The sequence below is a fragment of the Furipterus horrens genome, unplaced genomic scaffold, assembly GCF_987537825.1.
Source record: "Furipterus horrens unplaced genomic scaffold, mFurHor1.1.pri manual_scaffold_8, whole genome shotgun sequence".
Lineage (NCBI taxonomy): Eukaryota > Metazoa > Chordata > Mammalia > Chiroptera > Furipteridae > Furipterus > Furipterus horrens.
Window position 1 is genome coordinate 52,948,708 of NW_028327178.1, and position 21,739 is coordinate 52,970,446.

The 21,739-nt window shown below is 36.2% G+C and overlaps 1 protein-coding gene across 6 annotated transcripts in view; it reads right to left on the reverse strand.

Moving 5' to 3' along the window:
• PIEZO2 (piezo type mechanosensitive ion channel component 2) overlaps positions 1-21,739 on the reverse strand; it is a 641,878-nt gene that overhangs the window by 311,822 nt on the left and 308,317 nt on the right. For all 6 annotated transcript variants that reach the window (XM_090285823.1, XM_090285821.1, XM_090285819.1 and 3 more), the window contains exon 4: positions 16,959-17,001. In XM_090285823.1, the coding sequence (XP_090141949.1) occupies positions 16,959-17,001 (43 nt within the window). The remainder of the gene's footprint in view (positions 1-16,958; positions 17,002-21,739) is intronic.

Genomic DNA, 21,739 nt, shown 5'->3' on the forward strand with positions numbered 1-21,739 from the left:
GAAATTACAAGGAACTTCAAGGAAACCACAAAGAATTGCAGAGAAGCTACAAGGAAATTACAGAGAAATACACCAGCATAAAAAAGGACATAAAAACTATTAATAAGAACCAGGAAGAAATGAAGAATACAATTTCTGAAATGAAGAACACAGTAGAATCAATAAAAAGCAGGCTAAATGAAGAAGGGGATTGGATCAGTAAGTTAGAGAACAATGTAGAAAAACATTCCCAGAAAATACAACAAAACGAAAAAGGATTAAAAAGAATGAAGAGGATTTAAGAGAACTGCAGGACAACATTAGAACCACAGGGATACAAAAAGGAGAAGAGGAGGAGTAAGGGAGAGAAAACCTGATAGAAAAAGTAATGACAGAAAATTTTCCTAACTTGATGAGAGAAAAAGTCATAAAAGTCTAGGAAGCACTGAGGGTCCCAATGAAGATGAACCCAAAAAAGCCTACTCCACAGCACATCATAATTAAAATGGCAACATTCAAAGACAAAGAGAGAATCGTAAAAGCAGCAAGAGAAAAACAACAAATAACATACAAGGGAGCTCCGACAAGGCTATCAACCAATTTCTCAACAGAAACACTACAAGCCAGAAAGGAATGGTCAAAAATATCTGAAGCAATGAAAAACAAAGACCTGCAACCAAAACTACTCTACCCAGCAAGACTCTCATTCAAAATGGAAGGTGAAATAAGGAGTTTCTCAGACAAAGAAAAACTAAAAGAATACATCTCCACCAAACTAACATTGCAAGAGATGCTGAAGGGAATGTTTTAAGAAAAAGAAGAAAAAAAGAGAAGGAGAGGAACACAGGTACAAAGGGAAATGAATAAATACATGTCAATAATAACCTTAAATGTAAATGGATTAAATGCTCCAATTAAAAGATATAGGGTAGCAGAATGGATACAAAAACATGACCCACATATATGCTGTCTACAAGAAACACACCTCAAAACAAAAGATTTACACAGACTGAAAGTGAAGAGATAGAAAAAAATATTCCAAGCAAATGGACATGAAAAAAAAACTGGGGTAGCAATATTTATATCAGAAAAAATAGATTCACAGCAAGGGCCATAAAAAGAGACAAAGAAGGACATTTCATAATACTTAAGGGAACAATCTATCAAGAAGACGTAACCCGGGTAAACATATATGCACCCAACATAGAAGCACCCAAATATATAAGGAAAATACTAGAAGACTACAAGAAGGATATCAACAGCAACACACTCATAGTATGGGGACTTTAACACTCCATTATCAACAAGAGATAGATCTTTGAAGCAAAGAAACACCAATGATATTGAGGCACTGAACAACAAACTAAACCAAATGAACTTAACTGATATATATAGAACTTTTCACCCCAAAGAAGCAAAATATACAGTTTTTTCAAATGTACATGAGACAATTTCAAAGATAGACTACATGATAGGACACAAAATAAGACTCAAAAAATTTAAGAAAATTGAAATTATATCAAGCACCTTTTCAGACAACAATGCCTTGAAACTAAAAATCAACCTCAAGAAAAAAAAAATCAAACACATTCAAACTCATGGAGACTGAATAACATGCTATTAAATAATGAATGGGTTAACAGTGACATCAAGGAAGAACTCAAGAAGTTTATGGAAACTATTGATAATGAGCACAAAACAGCCCAAAACCTATGGAATACAGCAAAAGCAGCGCTGAGAGGAAATTTCATAGCAATACAGGCCTACCTGAAAAGGATAGAAGAATCTATAATAAAAAATCTAACCCTACAGCTACAAGAAATGGAACAACAACAAAGAAAACCCAGGGCAAGTAGAAAAAAGTAAATCATCAAGATCAGAACAGAATTAAATGACATAGAGACTAAACAAACAATTCAAAAGATCAACAAAAGTAGGAACTGGTTCTTTGCAAAGATGAACAAAATCGACAAGGCTTTAGCCAGGCTCATCAAGAAAAAAAAGGAGAAGACCCAAATAAACAAATTGAGAAATGAAAAAGGAGAAATCACAACTGATACCACAGAAATACAAAGGATTGTAAGAAATTACTACAAACAACTGTATGGCAAGAAATTTGACAACCTAGATGAAATGGACAAATTTCTAGAAACATATAATCTTCCAAAACTGAATCAAGAAGAAGTAGAAAGCAGAAACAGACCAATAACATAGAATTAAATTGAAATAGTAATAAAAAAATATCCTGGCACACAAAAGCCATGGACTGGATGGTTTCACGAGCAAATTTTACAAAATATTTAGGGAAGCACTAACTCCTACCCTTCTCAGATTATTTCAAAAAATCCAAGAAGAGAAAAGACTTCCAAACTCTTTCTATGAAGCCAGTATTACCCTAATTCCAAAACCAGGTCAAGAAACAACAAAACAAAACAAAAAAACTACAGGCCAATATCGCTGATGAACATAGATGCTAAAATCCTCACAAAATATTGGTAAACAGGATCCAGCAACACATTAAAAAGATCATATGCCACAATCAACTGGGATTCATCCCAGGGATGCAAGGTTGGTTTAATATTCGCAAATCAGTAAATATAATACACCACCTAAACAAAATGAAAGATAAAAATCACATGATTATATCAATATATGCAGAAAAAGCATTTGATAAAGTACAACACCCATTTATGATGAAAACACTCAGCATAATGGGAATAAAGGGAGCATACTTAACATAATTAAGGCTATATACGAGAAAACTGAAGCCAACATCATACTCAATGGACAAAAACTGAAAGCATTCCCCCTGAGATCAGGAACAAGACAAGGATGTCCACTCTCTCCACTCCTATTCAAAATAGTGTTGGAAGCTCTAGCCACAGCAATCAGACAAAAAAAAGAAATAAAAGGCATCCAAATTGGGAAAGAGGAAGTAAAACTGTCATTATTTGCAGATGACATCATAGTATACATAGAAAACCCTATAGACTCCACTAAAAAACTACTCGACATAATAAGCGAATTTGGCAAAATAGCAGGGTAAAAGTAAATATACAGAAATCTAAGGCATTTCTGTACACCAACAATAAAATATCAGAGACAGAATCTTAAAAAAAGAAATCCCATTTACTATAGCAACAAGAAAAGTAAAGTACATAGGAATAAATTTAACCAAAGAAATAAAAGACCTGTACTTGGAAAACTACATAACACTGGAAAAAGAAATTAAGGAAGATACAAATAAATGGAAGAAAATATCATGTTCTTGGATGGAAAGAATCAACTTCATTAGAATGTCCATACTACTCAAAGAAATTCATAGATTCAACGCAATTCCTATTTAAAAAGCAATGACATATTTCACAGACCTAGAACAAATACTTCGAGAATTTATATGGAATCAAAAAAGACCTCGAATAGCCAAAGCAATCTGAGACAGAAGAACACAGCAGGAGGAATCACAATACCAGACATCAAACTATACTACAAAGCCACTGTGATCAAAAAAGTCTGGTACTGGCATGAGAACAGACATATAAATCAATGGAACAGAATAGAGAACCCAGAAATAAACCCAAGACTATATGGTCAACTAATATTTGACAAAGGGGGAAGAAGCATCAAATGGAGTGGGAAGAGCTGCTTCTAGAAACAGTGCTGAGAGAATTGGACAGGGACGTGCAAAAAAATGAAACCAGACCACCAACTTACACCACACATGAGAATAAACTCAAGATAAATCAAAAACTTTAATGTAAGCCATGACATCATAGAAGTCCTAGAGGAAAACATAGGCAGAAAATTTTCGGATATATCAGGTAGCAATATTTTCACCAATACATCTCCTAAGGCAAGGCAAATAAAGCAGAAAATAAACCAGTGGGACTACATCAAACTAAAGAGTTTCTGCTCAGCAAAGAAAACATTAGCAAGATGATAATAGAACCAACCATATAGGAAAACATATTTGCCAGTGATACCTCACACAAGAGATTGATCTCCAAAATATATAAAGAACTTACACATCTCAACAGCAAGAAGACAGACAGCCCAATTAAAAAATGGGCAAAGGACCTGAACAAACACTTTCCAAGGAGGAAATACAGAAGGTCCATAGGCATATGAATGAAAGCTCAACATCACTAACCATCAGAGAGATGCAAATAAAAACCACAATGAGATACCACCTTACACCAGTCAGAATGGCCATCATCAACAGATCAACAAACAACAAGTGCTGGCGAGGATGTGGAAAAATGGGAACCCTAGTGCACTGTTGGTGGGAGTGCAGACTGGTGCAGCCAGTATGAAAAACTATATGGAATTACTTCAAAAAACTAAAAATGGAACTGCCATTTGAACCAGCAATTCCACTCCTAGGATTTTACCCAATAAATCCTGAAACCCCAATTCAAAAGAACTTATGCACCCCTATGTTCATAGCAGCGCTTTTTACAATAGCTAAGTGCTGGAAACAACCTAAGTGCCCATCTGTAGATGAGTGGATAAAGAAACTGTGCTACATCTACACAATGGAATACTATGCAGCAGAAAGAAAGAAGGAACTCCTGCCATTTGCAACAACATGCATGGAACTGGAGAGAATTATGCTTAGCAAAATAAACCAGGCAATGAAAGAAAAATACCATATGATATCACCTAATACAGGAGACTAATGAAAAACACAAACAAATTAACTAAATTGAACAAGGAACAGAATAACAGTTATTGGGGGGTGGAGAGAGTAGGGGTATAAGGAAGGGAAGGATTTAGTCAAAGAACATGTATGAATGACTCATGGACATGGACAACAGCGTGTAATATGACTTGGGGGAAGGGGTTGACTGGGTAGGGGGGAGCAATGAGGAAAAATGGGACAACTGTAATTGAAAAACAATAATTAAAAACATAAAAATAAACAGCAAGCAAATAGATTGAATGACAAATTTTAAAGGGCATAGCAATGAAAGGATCAATATATCTTACAAGTCCTCTAAAGAACCACACTGCTTGATTTAAGATATAATTGAAATTCCCTTTAAGAGAAAGAAGAGGTTAAAGTTGAGAAGAAAAAAAGCAAACCCATATTTGATCACAACTATAAATGCACAATAACCACAAAGCTCAGTAGCTATTCTATATTTTAATATAGTTGATGCAATGCAGAGAATACTCTGGGACAACATGGCAAGACAAAAGATGACATTTTAACATAATATCTAAAAATCAAGATTATCACCAAACTGAGATGAGAGTTTAAGAACAGCATATCACTGAATAGATTACTTAATAATATTTTTACTTGTACATCTACTTGAAAACATAAAAATTTTAGGGAGGCACTATAATATGGAATTTATACTATCCGGATTTATTTAAAATGCTCATAATTGAGAACAGCCAATGAAATTTGTGATCTGGGACTATGTCCTCAGAGATATAGGACTAGAAAAAATAAAACAACACAAAACAGAAGAGGCTTTTGATTCAATAATTTGGCATGGTTTGTTGTAAAAAATCTTAGTCTTTGAAACCAGGCAAATCTTTACTTGAATGCAGGTTGAGATGAATGGATCTACATGACTAGACTATTTGATTTTCTTTGAGTTTCTCTAACTAAGAGAGAGTGGCCATGGTCTATAGTGGTGGTCAACGATTGCTAGCAGTCAACTTCTGCCAGCTACCTGACTTTGTTTTTGTTAATAAAGTTTTATTGGAATAAAACCATATCAAATATTTATGGCTGCATTCTGTTACAGTGGCAAAAGTAAAAATAGAACAGAAATTGTATGGCCTGTAAAGCCTGAAATGTTTATGATTTGTTCTTTACAGTAAGTCTGCCAATCCCTTGTCTATGTGGTTGCTGTATGGACTAGAAATGATTTAACATACTGCTTGGGATATGGTCACTGTTTGCATTAAGTCATTATTCAAGTAAACAAAAGGTTAAAGTCATGTGAGCCAGGAAGAAAATATTTCAATTGCTACATCCTGTTGATCAATGATTCCTTAACCATCTTAGAAGAAGCGCTTGCCCAAGTGCTTCACTTAGGAGACAGCAAAAAATATCAACCTGTTTTTTACTCAATGAAAAAATGACCCAGGATAAATATAAGTTAAAAGGAACTGAAATACCATTTCTCACCTGTCAGATTGGCAAAAATCTTAAGTTTGACAGCATATGCTGTTGGCAAGGCTATGGCAAAATAGTTATAACACATGCCTTGGTGATGGGAGTGAAAATTGTTGAAACTTCAGGGAGAAAAACTTGGCAATATTTAACAAAACTTTTCTTTAAAGAACAAAATAGTGGAAACAACCTACATGTCTACCCACAGGGTATCAAAGAAGGAGTTAAAGCAAATGTTCTGCGGTCCATTTTCCTCCTGATTACCATAAATACACTGAGGGTGGCGGAAAAATGGTAAATGACCTAGTTTAAGCTCCTTGTAAACATTAAGTAGATCCCTGGACAAGTAGATTAATGAATTTTTTGCTCATGAGCCAGTTCTCATCAATGGAATGCTTCAAGCAGGAAATTTCTGGTTTAGAATGTTATGGTAATCAAATCTTCAATCCATAGAGTTATGAAGCTTGACTCCCTGGAGAATATCACATGCGCTATTCAAGTGTATTAGGTATAAAACTGGGGATGATGCAAAATTAAATATTCTCTGCTATGTTAGGGGCCTGCAAGCCTCCTTAAAAACCTCATCTATCACTCTGAACCAGAAAGCATGGACCTGGGTAGCCACATGGGAAATCCCAGATTTCTCCCTACAATATCATTGCCCATTGATCACTTGTATCCTTGAAATTATTAGTAAAGCTTAATATTCATAAGATTCCTGTATTAGCTCATCCACAAAAAGCAATGCCATCTGCAGGTTAATGAAGTGAGGAACATCTATATATACTAATGTGGAATGATCTCTAGGATATCCTCTCAGTAAAAGAAAAATCAAACTGCGGAAGAATGTATTTAATATGACACTCTTCATGCAAGGACAGTGGAATAATACAGATATAATAAGTATTAGCATGCATATGTAAAAGTAAACATCAGAAGGTTAAACCTAAAGCTAATACACATGATGACTGTAGAAGAAAGAAGGAACATGGCACAAGGGAAAGGAATGAATGTGATATTTTTATGAAAAAAAACTGTCATATAATTTGTACTGGAGACATAATATTAGATATTCAAAAATCAAATGAAAGAAAAAATATGTTGAATTAAAAAGATTCTAAAACAAATGAACCAACACACACACACACACACACACAAACACACACACACACATACATGTATATATAATTTATGACATTACCACACATAAAGATAAAGAAATTTAAGCAACTTTAGTTTTCATATTTTTGATACTAATTAATGTACATTTAATTGGAATTGTTTATAATTAATTAATTAATTTTTTTCTATTACAGTTTTCTCATTTTTCCTCCCATCACGAATCCCCACCCCACCCACTCTTCTACCACAGTCCATCACCAATCTGTTACCCCATGGTCCATGTCCATGTGTCATAAACACTAGTTCCTTGACTAAACCCATCACTTTTTTTACCCCTTATCCTCTCCCCCCTCCCTCCTGGCCACTGCCAGTCCACTCCTTGTTTACTTGCCTCTGGTTCTATTTTTCTCATTTGTTTGTGTTATTCATTAGTATTCTACATTAGGTGATATCATATGGTATTTGTCTTTCACTACCCGGCTTATTTTGCTGAGCAAAATACTCTCCAGCTCCATCTATGTTTTCACAAATGGTAGAAATTCCTTCTTTCTTTCTGTTGCATAGTATTCCATTGTATAAATGTACCACAGTATTTTAATCCACTCCTCTACAGATGGGCACTTAGGCTGTTTCCAGCACTTGCCTATTGTAAATAGTGTTGCTATGAACATAGGGGTACTAGGTTCTTTGAACTGGTTTTTAAGGTTCTTTGGGTTTAATTCTAGCAGTGGAATCGCTGTATCAAAAAGCAGCTCCACTTTTAGTTTTTTGAGGAAATTCCATACTGTTTTCCATAGTGGCTGCACCAGTCTGCATTCCCACCAACACTGCACTAGGCTTCTCTTTTCTCCACATCCTCACCAGCACTTGTTTGTTGATTTGTTGATGATGGCCATTCTGACTGGTGTGAGGGGGTATCTCATTGTGGTTTTTATTTGCATTTCTCTGATGGCTAGTGATGTTGAGCATTCTTTAAAGTGTCTATGGACCCTCTGTGTATCCTCCTTGGAGAAGTGTTTGTTCAGGTCTTTTGCCCATTTTTTAATTGGGCCGTCTGTCTTCTTCGTGTTGAGATGTATAAGTTCTTTATATATTTTGGAGATCAATCCCTTGTCTGAGGTATCATTGGCAAATATGTTTTCCCATATGGTTGGTTCCCTTTTCACTTGCTGATGTTTTCTTTTGCTGGGCAGGAACTCTTTAGTTTGATGTAATCTCACTTATTTATTTTTTCCTTTACTTATCTTGCCTTAGGAGATATATTGAAGATATTGCTATGTGGGATATCTGAAGTTTTCCCATCTATGTTTTCCTCTAGGACGTTTTTGGTGTCACGGCTTACATTTAAGTCTTTGATCCATCTTAGTTTATTCTGGTATATAGTTAAGTTGGTGATCAAGTTTCATTTTTTTGCATGTCCCTGTCCAATTCTCTCAGCATCATTTGTTGAAGAGTCTCTCTCACCCTATTTTATGTTTCTCCCCACTTTGTCAAATATTAGTTGACCATATAGAGCTGGGTTTATTTCTGGACTCTCTATTCTGTTCCATTGATCTATATATTTGTTTTTATGCCAGTATCAGAATGTTTTGATTACTGTGGCCTTGTAGTATAGTTTGATATCAGGTATTTTGATTCCTCCTACTTTCTTCTTCTTTCTCTTGATTGATAATGCTCTTTGGGGTCTTTTTTGGTTCCAGATACATTTTTAAAGTATTTGTTTTAGGTCTGTGAAATACATTGCTGGTATATTAATAGGGATTGCATTGAATCTATAAATTGCTTTGGGTAGTATGGACATTCTAATGAAGTTGATTCTTCCCATCCATGAACATGGTATATGCTTCCACTTATTTATATCTTCCTTAATTTCTTTCTTCAGGGTTATGTAGTTTTTCGAGTACAGGTCTTTTATCTCTTTGGTTAAGTTTATTCCTAGGTCCTTTATTTTTCTTGTTGCTATAGTAAGTGGGATTATTTTTTCTAGTTTCTATCTCTGATATTTTATTGTTGGTGTACAGAAATGCCTTAGATTCCTGAATATTGACTTTGTACCCTGTCAAATTCACTTATTATGTAGATTAGTTTTTTAGTGGAGTCTACAGGGTTTTCTCTGTACTCTCTCAAATCATCTGCACATAATGACAGTTTTACTTCCTGTTTTCACATTTGAATGCCTTTTATTTCTTTTTCTTTTCTGATTGCTGTGGCTAGAACTTCCAACACTATATTGAATAGGAGTGGAGATAATGGACATTCTTGCTTTATTCCTGATCTCAGGGGGAACGCTTTCAGTTTTTGCCCATTGAGTATGATGTTGGCTTCAGTTTTTTCATATATGGCCTTTGTTATGTTGAGTATGGTCCCTTTATTTCCATGTTTCTGAGAGTTTTCATCATAAATGGGTGTTGTACTTTATCAAACGCTTTTTTAGCATCTATTGATATGATCATGTGATTTTCGTCTTTCATTTTGTTTATGTAGTGTATTACACTTATTGATTTGAGAATATTAAATCATCCTTGCATCCCTGGAATGAATCCCACTTAATCATGGTGTATGATGTTTTTTAATGTGCTGCTGTATCCTGTTTGCCAATATTTCATTGAGAATTTTAGCACCTATGTTCATCAGAGATATTGGCCTATAGTCTCCTTTCTCTGTTGTGTCATGCCCTGGTTCTGGAATTAGAGTAATACTGGCTTCATAGAAAGAGTTTGGGAGTCTTCCCTCTTCTTGGATTTTTTTGGATTAGTTTGAGAAAGGTAGATGTTAGTTCTTCCCTAAATGTTTTGTAAAATTCACTTGTGAAGCCATCTGGTCCAGGGATTTTGTGTGCTGGGAGTTTTTTGATTACTGCTTCAATTTCACTAGTTGTTATTGGTCTATTCAGGCTTTCTGCTTTTTCTTGACTCAGTTTTGGAAGATTATGTTTCTAGAAATGTGTCCATTTCATCTAGCTTGTCAAGTTTCTTGCCATACAGTTGTTTGTAGTAATTTCTTACAATCCTTTGTATTTCTGTGATACCAGTCATGATTTCTCCTCTTTTGTTTCTGATTTTGTTTATTTAGGTCATCACTCTTATTTTCTTATAGAGCCTGGCTAAAGATTTGTTGATTTTGTTTATCTTTTCAGAGAACCAGATCCTGGTTTTGTTGATCTTTTGAATTGTTTGTTTAGTCTCTATGTCATTTAATTCTTCTCTGATTTTGATGATTTCCTTTCTTCTCGCTCTAGGCTTTGTTTGTTGTTGTCCCTCTAATTCTTGTTGCAGTAAGGTTAGATTTTTTATTTGAGACTCTTCTATCCTTGTCAGTAGGCCTGTATTGCTATGAAATTTCCTCTTAAGACTGCCTTTGCTGTGGCCTATAGGTTTTGAGCTGCTGTGTGCTCCTTGATTTCTTCCTTGATGTCATTGTTAACCCATTCATTATTTAATAGCATGTTATTCAATCTACATTAATTTGAAAATTTTTGAGTTCTTTTCTTGAGGTTGATTTCCATTTTCAGGCCATTGTAATCTGAGAAGATGCTTGATATAATTGCAATGATCTTGAATATGTTGAGGCTTGCTTTGTGTCCTACCATGTGGTCTATTTTTGAAAATGCTCCATGTGCACTTGAAAAGGATGTATATTTTGCTTCTCTGGGTGAAAGTTTCTATATATATCAGTTGAGTCCATTTGATCTGGAGTGTTGTTCAATGCCTCAATATCTTTTGTGTTTCTTTGCTTTGAAGATCTGTCCATTGTTGGCAATGGGGTGTTAAAATCCCCTACATAAGTCTGTTGCTATTGATGTCCTTCTTTTAGTCTTCCAAGATTTTCTTTACATATTTGGGTGCTCTTATATTGGGTGAGTATATGTTTACCAGGGTTATATCTTCTTGATGGATTGTTTTCTTAAGCATTATGAAACGTCCTTCTTTGTCTCTTCTTATGGCCTTTGTTTTGATATCTATTTTGTCTGATATAAGTATTGTTACCCCAGATTTTTTTTTCATGTCCATTTGCTTGAAACACTTTTTTCCATCCCTTCACTTTCAGTCTGTATAAATATTTTTTTGTCAGGTGTGTCTCTTGTAGACAGAACATATGTGGGTCATGGTTTCTTTTCATTCAGCTACCCTATGTCTTTTTTATTGGAGCATTTAATCCATTTATATTTAAGGTACTTATTCATTGTAATTTTTTCCCTTTGTAACTGTGTTCTTTTCTCTCTCTCTCTCTGTCTCTGTCTCTCTCTCTCTCTTTCTTTTTCTTCATTTTCTTAAAGCAGTCCCTTCAGCATTTCTTGCAATGCTGGTAGTGAAAATGTATTTTCTAAGCTTTCTTTTGTCTGGGAAGCTCCTTATTTCACCTTCCATTTTGAATTAGAGCCTTGCTGGGTAGAGTAGTCTTGGTTGCAGGCCTTTATTTTTCATTGCTTGAAATATTTTTTGCCACTTCCTTCTGTCTTGTAGTGTTTCTGTTGAGTAATTCGCTGATAGTATTATTGGAGCTTCCTTGTATATTATTTGCTCTTTCTCTCTGCCTTTAGGATTTTCTCTTTGTCTTTGAATGTTGCCATTTAAGTTATGATGTGTCTTGGAGTGGCCCTCTTTGGGTTTATCTTCATTGGGACCCTCTGTGCTTCTTGGACTTGTGTGACTTTTTCTTTCTTCATTCAGGGAAGTTTTTTTTTATTACCTTTTCTAGCATGTTTTCCCTCCCTTGCTTCCCTTCTTCTCCCTCTGGTATCCTTGTGATACAGATATTGTTATGTTTCATGTTGTCCTGCAGCTCTATTAAACCCTCTTTATTCTTTTTCAGCCTTTTTTTTCATTTTGTTGCACTGTCTAGGAGTTTTTCTACATTGTCTTCCAGCTCACTGATATAATCCTCTGATTCTTCTAGCCTGCCTTTTATTCCTTCTGTGTTCTTCAGTTCAGAAATTATATTCTTTGTTTCCTCCTAGCTCTTATTGATAGTTTTTATGTTGATTTTAATGCTGGTGTAGTTCAAAGTAAGTTCCTTGTAGCTTCCTTGTAGCTTCCTTGGAGTTCCTTGGAGTTTCCCTGGACTTCTCTGTAATTCCCCTGGAGTGTGTTGTAGTTTTCTCTGAGTTTGTCAAGTTCATTGAGGTTCCCCATAACCATTCTTTTGAACTCTGTGTCTGATAGTTTGCTTGCCTCTGTTTCATCTAACACTCTTTCTGGAGATCCCTCTTTTCCTTTCAGTGGGGGGTTGTTTCTTTGTCTCCCCATTTTAGGTGCTTCTTCTTGTTTGTTTTTGTTTCTTAGATTTGTTTGCTTTGGTTTCCCACCTTTGTGGTGTGACCTTCTGTAATAGGAGACCTGGGAGATTCAGTGGTGCAGTCTTTTTGATCTCCTGAGATTAACGCTCTTGGGATGCCCTTTATGACATTTGTCTAGGCTGTCTGTTTGTATTTCGGTTTTGGTTGTTGTTGTATCACTCTTTGGTGGAACATTCCCTCTGACTAGTTAACTGAGAGTCACTCTGCCAATCATATCTGGAATTCTTTGGGGAGATGCTGTTAAAACATAAACACACAACCTAGGCAAGAAATCTACACCCTCAAAAATATTCCCCACCCATAATCACACCATCAACAGCAAATTATCCAATATTAATATAGATGTAAAGAGATTAAGACTATTATACTAAAGGAAAAACAGATAAGAGTTGGCTAACTGAAAGAAAGATGATTTTTGAGAGAGAAGGTCGAAGAGTAATAATAATAGCAGGTAGAGACAAGGCAATGTGAGATAGTAAATAATATTTACATTGTATGTTTGAAAAGGGAGGGAAGAAGGCAGAATGAAGTGAAAGAGTGGAAGTATATAGTATTAGGTTTATACAGAAGTTATCTTTATATATTTAGTGTAAAATGGAGCATAAACAAAACAAACAAACACAAAATGAAGAAGAAGAAGGAGAAGAAGAAGAAGAAGAAGAAGAAGAAGAAGAAGAAGAAGAAGAAGAAGAAGAAGAAGAAGAGGAAAAAGAAGAGGAAAAAGAAGAAGAGGAAGGAGAGAAGGTAAGAAACAGATTAAAGAATGACCTTTTCCCCAGTACAACCTTTGGGCTATGATTGGTATAGGTGGGATGGAAATAAGAGGGAAAAAGGAAGGAAATAAAAATTTAAGAGATGTCCAAAGGAAAGGAAAGTGAATTTCAGATGATAGGGCGGTAGTTATACTAAGAATGAGGAGTGAAAACCAAGTTAAGAGAGGGAAAATTTCTTCAAATTTAAGCTGAAAGAATGGATACTAGTCATAGTAAAAGAGAAGATAGAATTCAAGACCAAAGCAAGAAGAGGGTATCAGATGTTAAGGTAGGGTAATTCAAGGGAGGAGTAACATATATTTGTAATAAACTGTAACATAACAACTAGTGACTTAAAATGCATAAACTGGGAGGGAAAGAAAATAACTCATGAAGAATGCCACAGTGGAATTTGTCCCAGTAATGTCTGGTTTTTACTGCTTTCTTCTCTTTCTAGATCTGTCCCTGTTCAAAGTTACATGGGTTTCATATCTTCCATTCTGGCTGTTTGTCTGTGGGAGATCTAGCTGGATTCTGGGGCTGCTTTTTTCTTGCTCATGGGTCTGCCGCAGTTCTCCACTGTGAACTGCACTGAGTTGGGTCACCCACACTGATCCTGTGGTACCCTCTATCACTCTTTGTTTTTGTTTAGCATTGCTACTTTGTCAGGGAGCTGGTGTGCATGCCTATAGTCCCTTCCCAGCCTCGGATCCTTCCTCTGCTCCTCTTCCAAAAAAGTCTCTGTGTGGCCTCCAATCTGCAGCACTGGCCTGTGTCCCTGTTTGGCAGAGTCTTGGTGCATGCATGGGTGCAGGATTGCTTGCCTGGGATCCCCACCAAGTCTGCCTCAGCTTTCTCCCATGTGGGCCCCTCTCCATGGCTCTGTTCCACATTTCTGCTTGGCAGAGCCTTGGTGCTCACATGGGAACAGAGTTGTCAGCCCAGGGGGTCCTCACCAAGTCTCAATTCACACAGTTTCTATAGTCCAGGCTAGTCTCTGTTTTCCTGTGCCTCTGACTGTTTCACCAAACCTTGCTGACTCCCTCCCAGACTTCACTGGTCAGGGCGCCTATTGTGGGAGCACCATTTCCAAGCAGATCCTGGCTAATGAGTTGGTCAGAAGCTGCCCGTTTTGGTGAGGAGGAGGCGCCGGGCTGAGGAGCCAGCAACTCTGCTTGGAGAGTGCAGACCATGGTTCCTGCCCTCTCCCATGCTGCTCCCATGCTCCTGTCCCCGGCCACCCTATCTGAAAGCTGCTCTCACTCATTCTGTGCTCTGTGTTTGTTCACCAAGTCCTTCCATGATACGAGACAAGACTGCTACTTACTCTACCACCATCTTTTCCCTTGGTTTTCATTTTTTAATGTTACCTTTTTAGATAAAATGTAAAATTGATACAAAGTGAAAATTTTTTACACTTCATTCAGTAACCTTATTATAAGTGTTAATATTAGTGTTAGTATTATTTTGAAAATATTACATTTCCCTTAAAATGAAACAGGTAATATCAGAAAAATTAAAAATTCTGTAAGATTACACTTAAATTGAAAATATTGTATGACTTCAGGATTTATTTTTCTTAAAAAAGGTATTTTCTAGCTCTATCTATTGAAAAGGCCCAGGAAAATGTCATTTCAGACTTGATGAGCACTCCTAGTATTTAGATTATGGTTTCCAAAAACTATTCTCCACAAAGAAGGAAGAGCTCCTTGGAGGATGCCTGACTCAGTACATATATCTAGTTGTGCTAGAAACATGGAAACTATAAAAAAAGACCAATAGTCCTATGTCAAAAGGACAAGAAGTTAACATGAAGTTGTTCCCAACGATGAAAAGGGACAATCTGAGTTTGCACAAATAGGGAATAGAATAACAAGCAAAATGATACCACAAACAGACAACTAAAGAATGTGGGACATTCTACAAGACAATTGACCTGGTTTCTTCAGAAGTCAATGACATGAAGAAAAACCAAATGAATTGAGGAAAACCATCTGAATAAAGAGACTTGAGAGATCAAAATGAAATTTATGGGCTTTTATGAGATGGTCAGAGAAGTTAAACACTGGGTGATAAAGAATGCTAAGGATTTATTCTTATTTGCCTTTGGTATGATAGCAGCATTACAATTCTGGAAGAAAACACCCATGTTGTCAGAGATGTATACTGACCTAGATAGGGCCAAAATAACATAATGTCTGACTTTTTTTTTTATAAATACAAGGCAAAAAATAGGTACAGCAAGTATGACAAAATCTTACTGAACCTGGAAAATGGATTTTTGGTACATAATTTTCTTTTCTCTCTCCTTTTATGTATGTTTGACATTTTCCAGAATGTGAAAGGAGAATAGAAAGATGCTTAGGAAAAAAATTTCCCATGAAATGAAGCTGCACCTGATTTTCCATTCTTTATTTTAATTTGGCCTGTGGGATCTTCTCATCTAAGTCAGTATCCCCCAGTAGCCTAAAGGACTATGAGAGCTTATTGTAATACCTAACAGTGATGGTGCTGATTGAGTAGAATTGTATGTAGAGAAATAAATAAATCTTTGAATCAATTTTAAAGTGGCACAAAAATGCTATCACAGTTGGCTAAGTGATGAGCTAGTCTCTCTCACTATTAGAGAAATAACACATTTTAAATTATATTATTTCTCTTATATGTTGTAAGAACTCTGTCATCTTGATCAACACACATAAAAAACACACTTTCAATATGATAAAAAGAACTACTCAAAATCTACTTTTAGAGGAAAAATAATTACTTTTTGTTCTTTCTATAACTATATCAACATTGCAAGCTCAATATAAGATGATAAATGCTACTGGGAGAGATCTGTCTGATATGCTGCCATTCAATTCCAAGAACAGGTGATTTAGTAACTTTATGAACCCTACTTCTTCATTTTCTAATATTATAATGATGCATTTTTTTCCTTTGGAGGAGATGCAGGTGTGGAATTGCTAAGAGTGATGTGATCTTGCCCTGGCCAGGTGGCTCAGTTGGTTGGACCGTCATCCATACAGACTGTAGGTTCCATCCTGATCAGAGCACATACCTAGCTTGTGGGTTTGATCCATGGTGGTTGTGGTGCATGTGGAGGCAACCAGTCAATGTTTCTCTCTCTCTCTCTCTCCCCCCACCTCCCTCTCTCTCTGCCCCCACCCTCTCTCCCTTCCTCTCATTCTAAAGATCAATAAAACATATCCTTGGGTGAGGATTTTTAAAGAGTAATGTAATTTCAACCTTTCACTTAGAGTTAATGTCAAATAATTTTAATAATTAGAAAGATATCAATATAAATTTCTATGCACTAAGACTATAGAACCGAATCAAACATATGAGGTGAATAAGCTAGAAGAAAGTAAACTCTAATCCCTATAATTCTCTAACTATACAACTTACCTTTTATAAAGTTTTACAGTTTAAGAAGTATTTTCAAGTAAGTTGCTCCATGTAATCTTCATGTCCACTCAGATTGCAGGCAAGGATTTTATAATGCAAAACTCTGGTTTACCAAGAAACTGAATCTCAAGGGGCAAAACGATGACTTACCCAAGGGCACACTCTCACTTACTAAAGTAGTGGTAAAAATACCACTGATTTATAATCAATAACTTACTTAGAATAAAATAGGGCATTAGTAAAAGTGGAGTCACACTAAACCCCTTACCTTTCAAAGCCAATCTGCCGAAATGTCTTTTCCCATGTTGAGCCTGTAACAAAAGAAAGGAACGTGATTAGTGCACATCCAATGTCCAGATAGTTTTGTCCTGTTTCTGCACACCTTGCTAGGCATTTAGTTTTAACTTAAGTGGAAGACTTTGTTTTCTCTAGGATGCATCTCTAGTTTCCTTCAGTCCCCAAATGGCCTTTTAGAGAGCATTTCACATCTGGAGTTAATGGGACAAATCTCAACCACACTTCCCTGCGGTAAGGCAGTAGTAGCCCACTAAATCATTCTTTAAATGTCTGTGTTTGGTTCACAAAAATATGAGCAAAACTCTCTAGTCAAAGTTAGCTAAACTGCATAATATAAGTTGTACTCTCTAAAATTAAACTTTTACTTTTGTATAGCATATAGAAAACTAGATGACACTGTAAGGGAGCAAAATTTGTCTCTTTCATGAGGATTATTTTAGGCTGATTATTTGTAAGAAACAGAGAACACAGGAAGTTTTTCTTTTTACCTCCCCCTTAACTTCCTAAAAGACTTTGGATACTAGTGCCTATACGAGGAAAACAGCTTTTATCAAAGATAATTTCTTTTTACATCTGAAAGACTTCTCTTCATTTGTTTACCAGATATTTGCTCTTCCCACCTACCCATAAATTTTCTTCCTCCCCTATGAAGTCTCAGACTCATACCATCTTCTCCTTAGACCATGGTAGGTAATAAATAAACCTCAATGGCTTGACTATCTGGGAGCCTCATACCTTTGGGGTTCCCAAATTTATACAATTAAATGGTTTCTCTCCTGTTAGTTTGCATTATGTTAATTTAATTAGACTAGCCAGAGAAACCTATAGGTAAAACTTTTTCTTCCCCAAACACTCTGAATTTCCAACTCATTATATACAATGCCTTTATCTCACTAATGTTGAAACACAAGATAAACATTTTATGTTTTAAGCTAAATATTTAAATCAGAAGTCTTCTGAATGCAAAAATGTTGTTTCAAGTGACATGATTAGAGGAGCAGTATATCCTACTCAGCAAAATACAGCTGAGTATATAAAAATATTTTTATATAAAAGTTAACGGTTTGTGCTTAACCCATAGTTTTACATTTTCATGACATTAGTTATTTGCAAAAAAATATTTTAATTTCTGTAACTATTTCAAGTAAACACCCACGTATCCCTAAATTTATAAGTTGTGCTTTGTACTAGTTACTTGATAATCACAGCAGATAATTACTGCTTTCTCTACAATTTAGCTCTGCAAACAGGAAGTGGTGAATTCAGCTCTGTTCTCCAGGGGCAACTAAAAAGCTACCCTGCTTCTTTTCCTAAAGTCACAATAAACTAAGATGGTGCTTATGTTTCTTTCTTGAGGACTCTTCCTCACATGTTTTATCTACAGGTGGCCACTGTCTCCTTAACAGCAGACAGATTTGGGGGAAATATGGGAGATTATGCAGGAGTAGTGTCTTTTCTGAGGACTGAACCAGTCCCAAGACAGCACAAAACGGTGTTTCAGCATGGGGTTTGGGTTCATACTCTGTGGTCATGATAGAGGTTTTTAAATAATTTTTAAAAATAATAAGACTACATTTCAGATATGAATTATATACCCATACACACACAAATTTAAAGCAGATTCAGGCTAATCTCTTTGGATAAAGTTACTCTTACCAACTGAATTCCAATATGCTTTGCTGAACAGAAGTAAATGATATGGAATTTTAGTTAATCAGCCCAAGAATTTTTCCTGCCCAAGGGGAGTGAATAACATATGCATGTAATCTGTCCTGTGAGTCACATGCAAAACAGTTAAGAATCTCTATCTCAGGAATTCTTTGAAGACAATTATCCTTCCCCTATGAGCCTAACAATTAAGACATTGGGGAGAAATCCAAAGCCTGGGTCAGAAACCACATTGTATTCCAGGACAGCTGGCAATTGCTGGCCCAAACTAAGAAGCAGGAGGGATTGAGAGACTCCTGCCAAATGAGAACCAGACAGTCTGAGCACAGACCAAGCAGGAAGGGTCCAGGGAAGGTGGGGTGGGGGTGGGAGGGGAGTGTTGGGAGGGGGTTTAGATGCTATTTTTCTTTACTTGTCTTGCTTCCAATGAGAAAACACCTTTTAAAATTTTCTACATTTGCATTTCCTCAGATTTTTTCAGTATATCCCTAAATTAATTTTTAAACAAATTTAAAAGACTCTCTGTAATAGACTCAATTTATTATCAAAGTAAAATAAAAATAAATGACTTTGCTATACTGCACTATCAGGCTTTTAGAACACAAAGCTTTAATTAAGGTATGGGTTTCACCTTTTTATTTCTGAGAAAAGTAAACTTACTCTAATAGGCAGAACAAGTTAAGTGTTTTGTGCCAGACTTCCAGAAATCCTTAGAATAAGCATTATTAAGCCACTCAACCAAACACAATACAGATGATGGAATGACTTCCTTCTATGCACTAGAAATCAATCTAATTAATAATTTGAGTCTCTTACCCTCCACAGGCATCCGTCATTGTTCGCTGTTGATACTTTGCTAAGCATCGCAATATGTTAGGTATAGGACTGAATATATTAAAATATGGTTTCTGCCCTCAAACACCACATACCCAAGAGGGTTATGTTTTTATGTCTTTTGTGAGCACTTAGTCATGATGAAAGAAGAAACACACAATAAATGGAACAGACATATCCAAATCCTTTGGCACCAAGAATGTTTTTAGCAGCCCATTATTCAGTTGCTGGGGAATTCTTTTAAAGCCATTAACCATGTTTTACATGGTAAGGTAATATTATTATCCTTTGCCAGAGCAGTCCAATATGGAGAAAAAAGTGGAGAAAACCAAAAGAGCTGGCAGACTTCCTTGATTTGACACTTTCAAAATGAGATTTAGAATATGGAGAACTCTAAAGCATGGCACATGCTTCAGGAAAAAGCAAATAGCAGCAACAATGACAAGAAAAGAAAATATATAACATAGAGAGATGGATACAATCTGTAAGAGGGATTTTTCCTTTGCACTCTTAGAAGTAGTTAGAAATGACTATGATTCTTCCAATTTAAAAAAATTCCCTTTATAGCATAGATTTCTCAACAACAGAATTGAAATCTTCATGGAGGATCACAAAGACCAGAGGCTAGAAACAAACCCTGGACTAAATGTCACTCAGTAGGCAGAGCAAGTTCCAGTATCTAATGGCCTGGGGAACTGTTATATAAAGTGTAAAAGGACATTCCTTCCTTGAGACATAAACATTTACTCCTTTACAAAATGAACAAAGCTCCATCTCTCCTTTCTCACTCTCCTGTTCTCCCTTTCCCTCCCCCCTGCACCCAAACCCCTTATTAGCTTCTGTCTGTTTCACATTCCCTTCTTCTTTCCATCACAGAAAGAAGTTATAGAAACTTCCTTTCTTTGGGAACTACTTTCTGCAAGCCCAGGAACTTCTTCAGAGGCTCCAAGTCATATTACCCCTGCCTCCCTCCCTTACCACCGAGGCAGCGTGGTCTGGCCACTCCTCACAGCACCCTATCCCCCAGACTACAGGTCATCAGAATGGGCACTTGATCAACTAAGTCAGTCTAAAATGAAGCCTTTCCTAGCTGGCTTGACCTAACTGGTAGGAACATTTCTGCTTGCCAGTCAGAGAACCAGGATCATGTGAGCACAGCCCTGATGATATTCACATAGTGGCCCTGTTCCTCTCACATGGAGAAAGCCTGGGTTAGAGAAGAGAGGGGATCCATGAGCAGAGGTGGCCTTGGGAGGGAGGAGTGGGGCTCCTGATGGCATCCCAGTCTATTCCCAACTGCTGCTGATGCCTTCGCCTTTCTTCCCATTCCTGTTATAAGACAGAAAAAATAATCTGCATTTTTAGTTTTAAATCTGAGTTCACTCTAGTCTTACATCTAGCTTTAAGTATGAACTTTGTTTCTCAAAGAGCAATAAATATGAAAAATAAAAATAAGATTTTAACAATGCCTTATACATCCCAATTTTAGGTGGGAATAGAAAGATTTTAAATAAATCCTAACCATTTAAACCATATTTTAAATCAAGAGATGAGCATTCTCCCTGAAATTAACATGGCAATAAAAACAGCTTATACTTCATGCTAATTTCATATATATTAGCTAATTTAACCCCCCCAAGTATTATTACACTGGGGAACACAATTTTCGGTTAGTTAGAGCTGACACTTGTTTTTGACTAACTTTTGGCATCTGAAGCCAAAAATGACCCCAGTTTTTCTCTATCTTGTCAACTTTTTAAAGTACCGGATACCCTTCCTTTGTCCTAAATATCATACAAAATGTACATACAAAGGAAAATAAAGAAAAAATTACCCGAATAGACTATTTAATGTTATTTTATTTGTATAAAGGCTATATATGATTACTGTAAGTCAAATTGTGTACAAGTAGTAAAGTTCTGCTACCAAACATACATATTAAGGTATTTTATCTTTTCAAACAACAGGATAGGAAATGCCAAAATGAGATACTTGAAACAGTCTCCTTCAGTTGGCAAAGCTTTAACAAATTGCTTCATGAGACCCAGTTTTATGTGCAGAGATGAGAGTAGAATATTCTTTCTGTCAACAAGTGGCTCATGGAGAATGTTTGGATCACCAGGTATGAGGTCAGATCTTGGAGGCCAATTTGACTCCACCCAATGCTTCTCATGAGCTCTGCTGTCCCACATACACAGAAAACAGGGATACTTGGTGTATCCTCATTGCTGACCAAGAAGGAAGTAGACC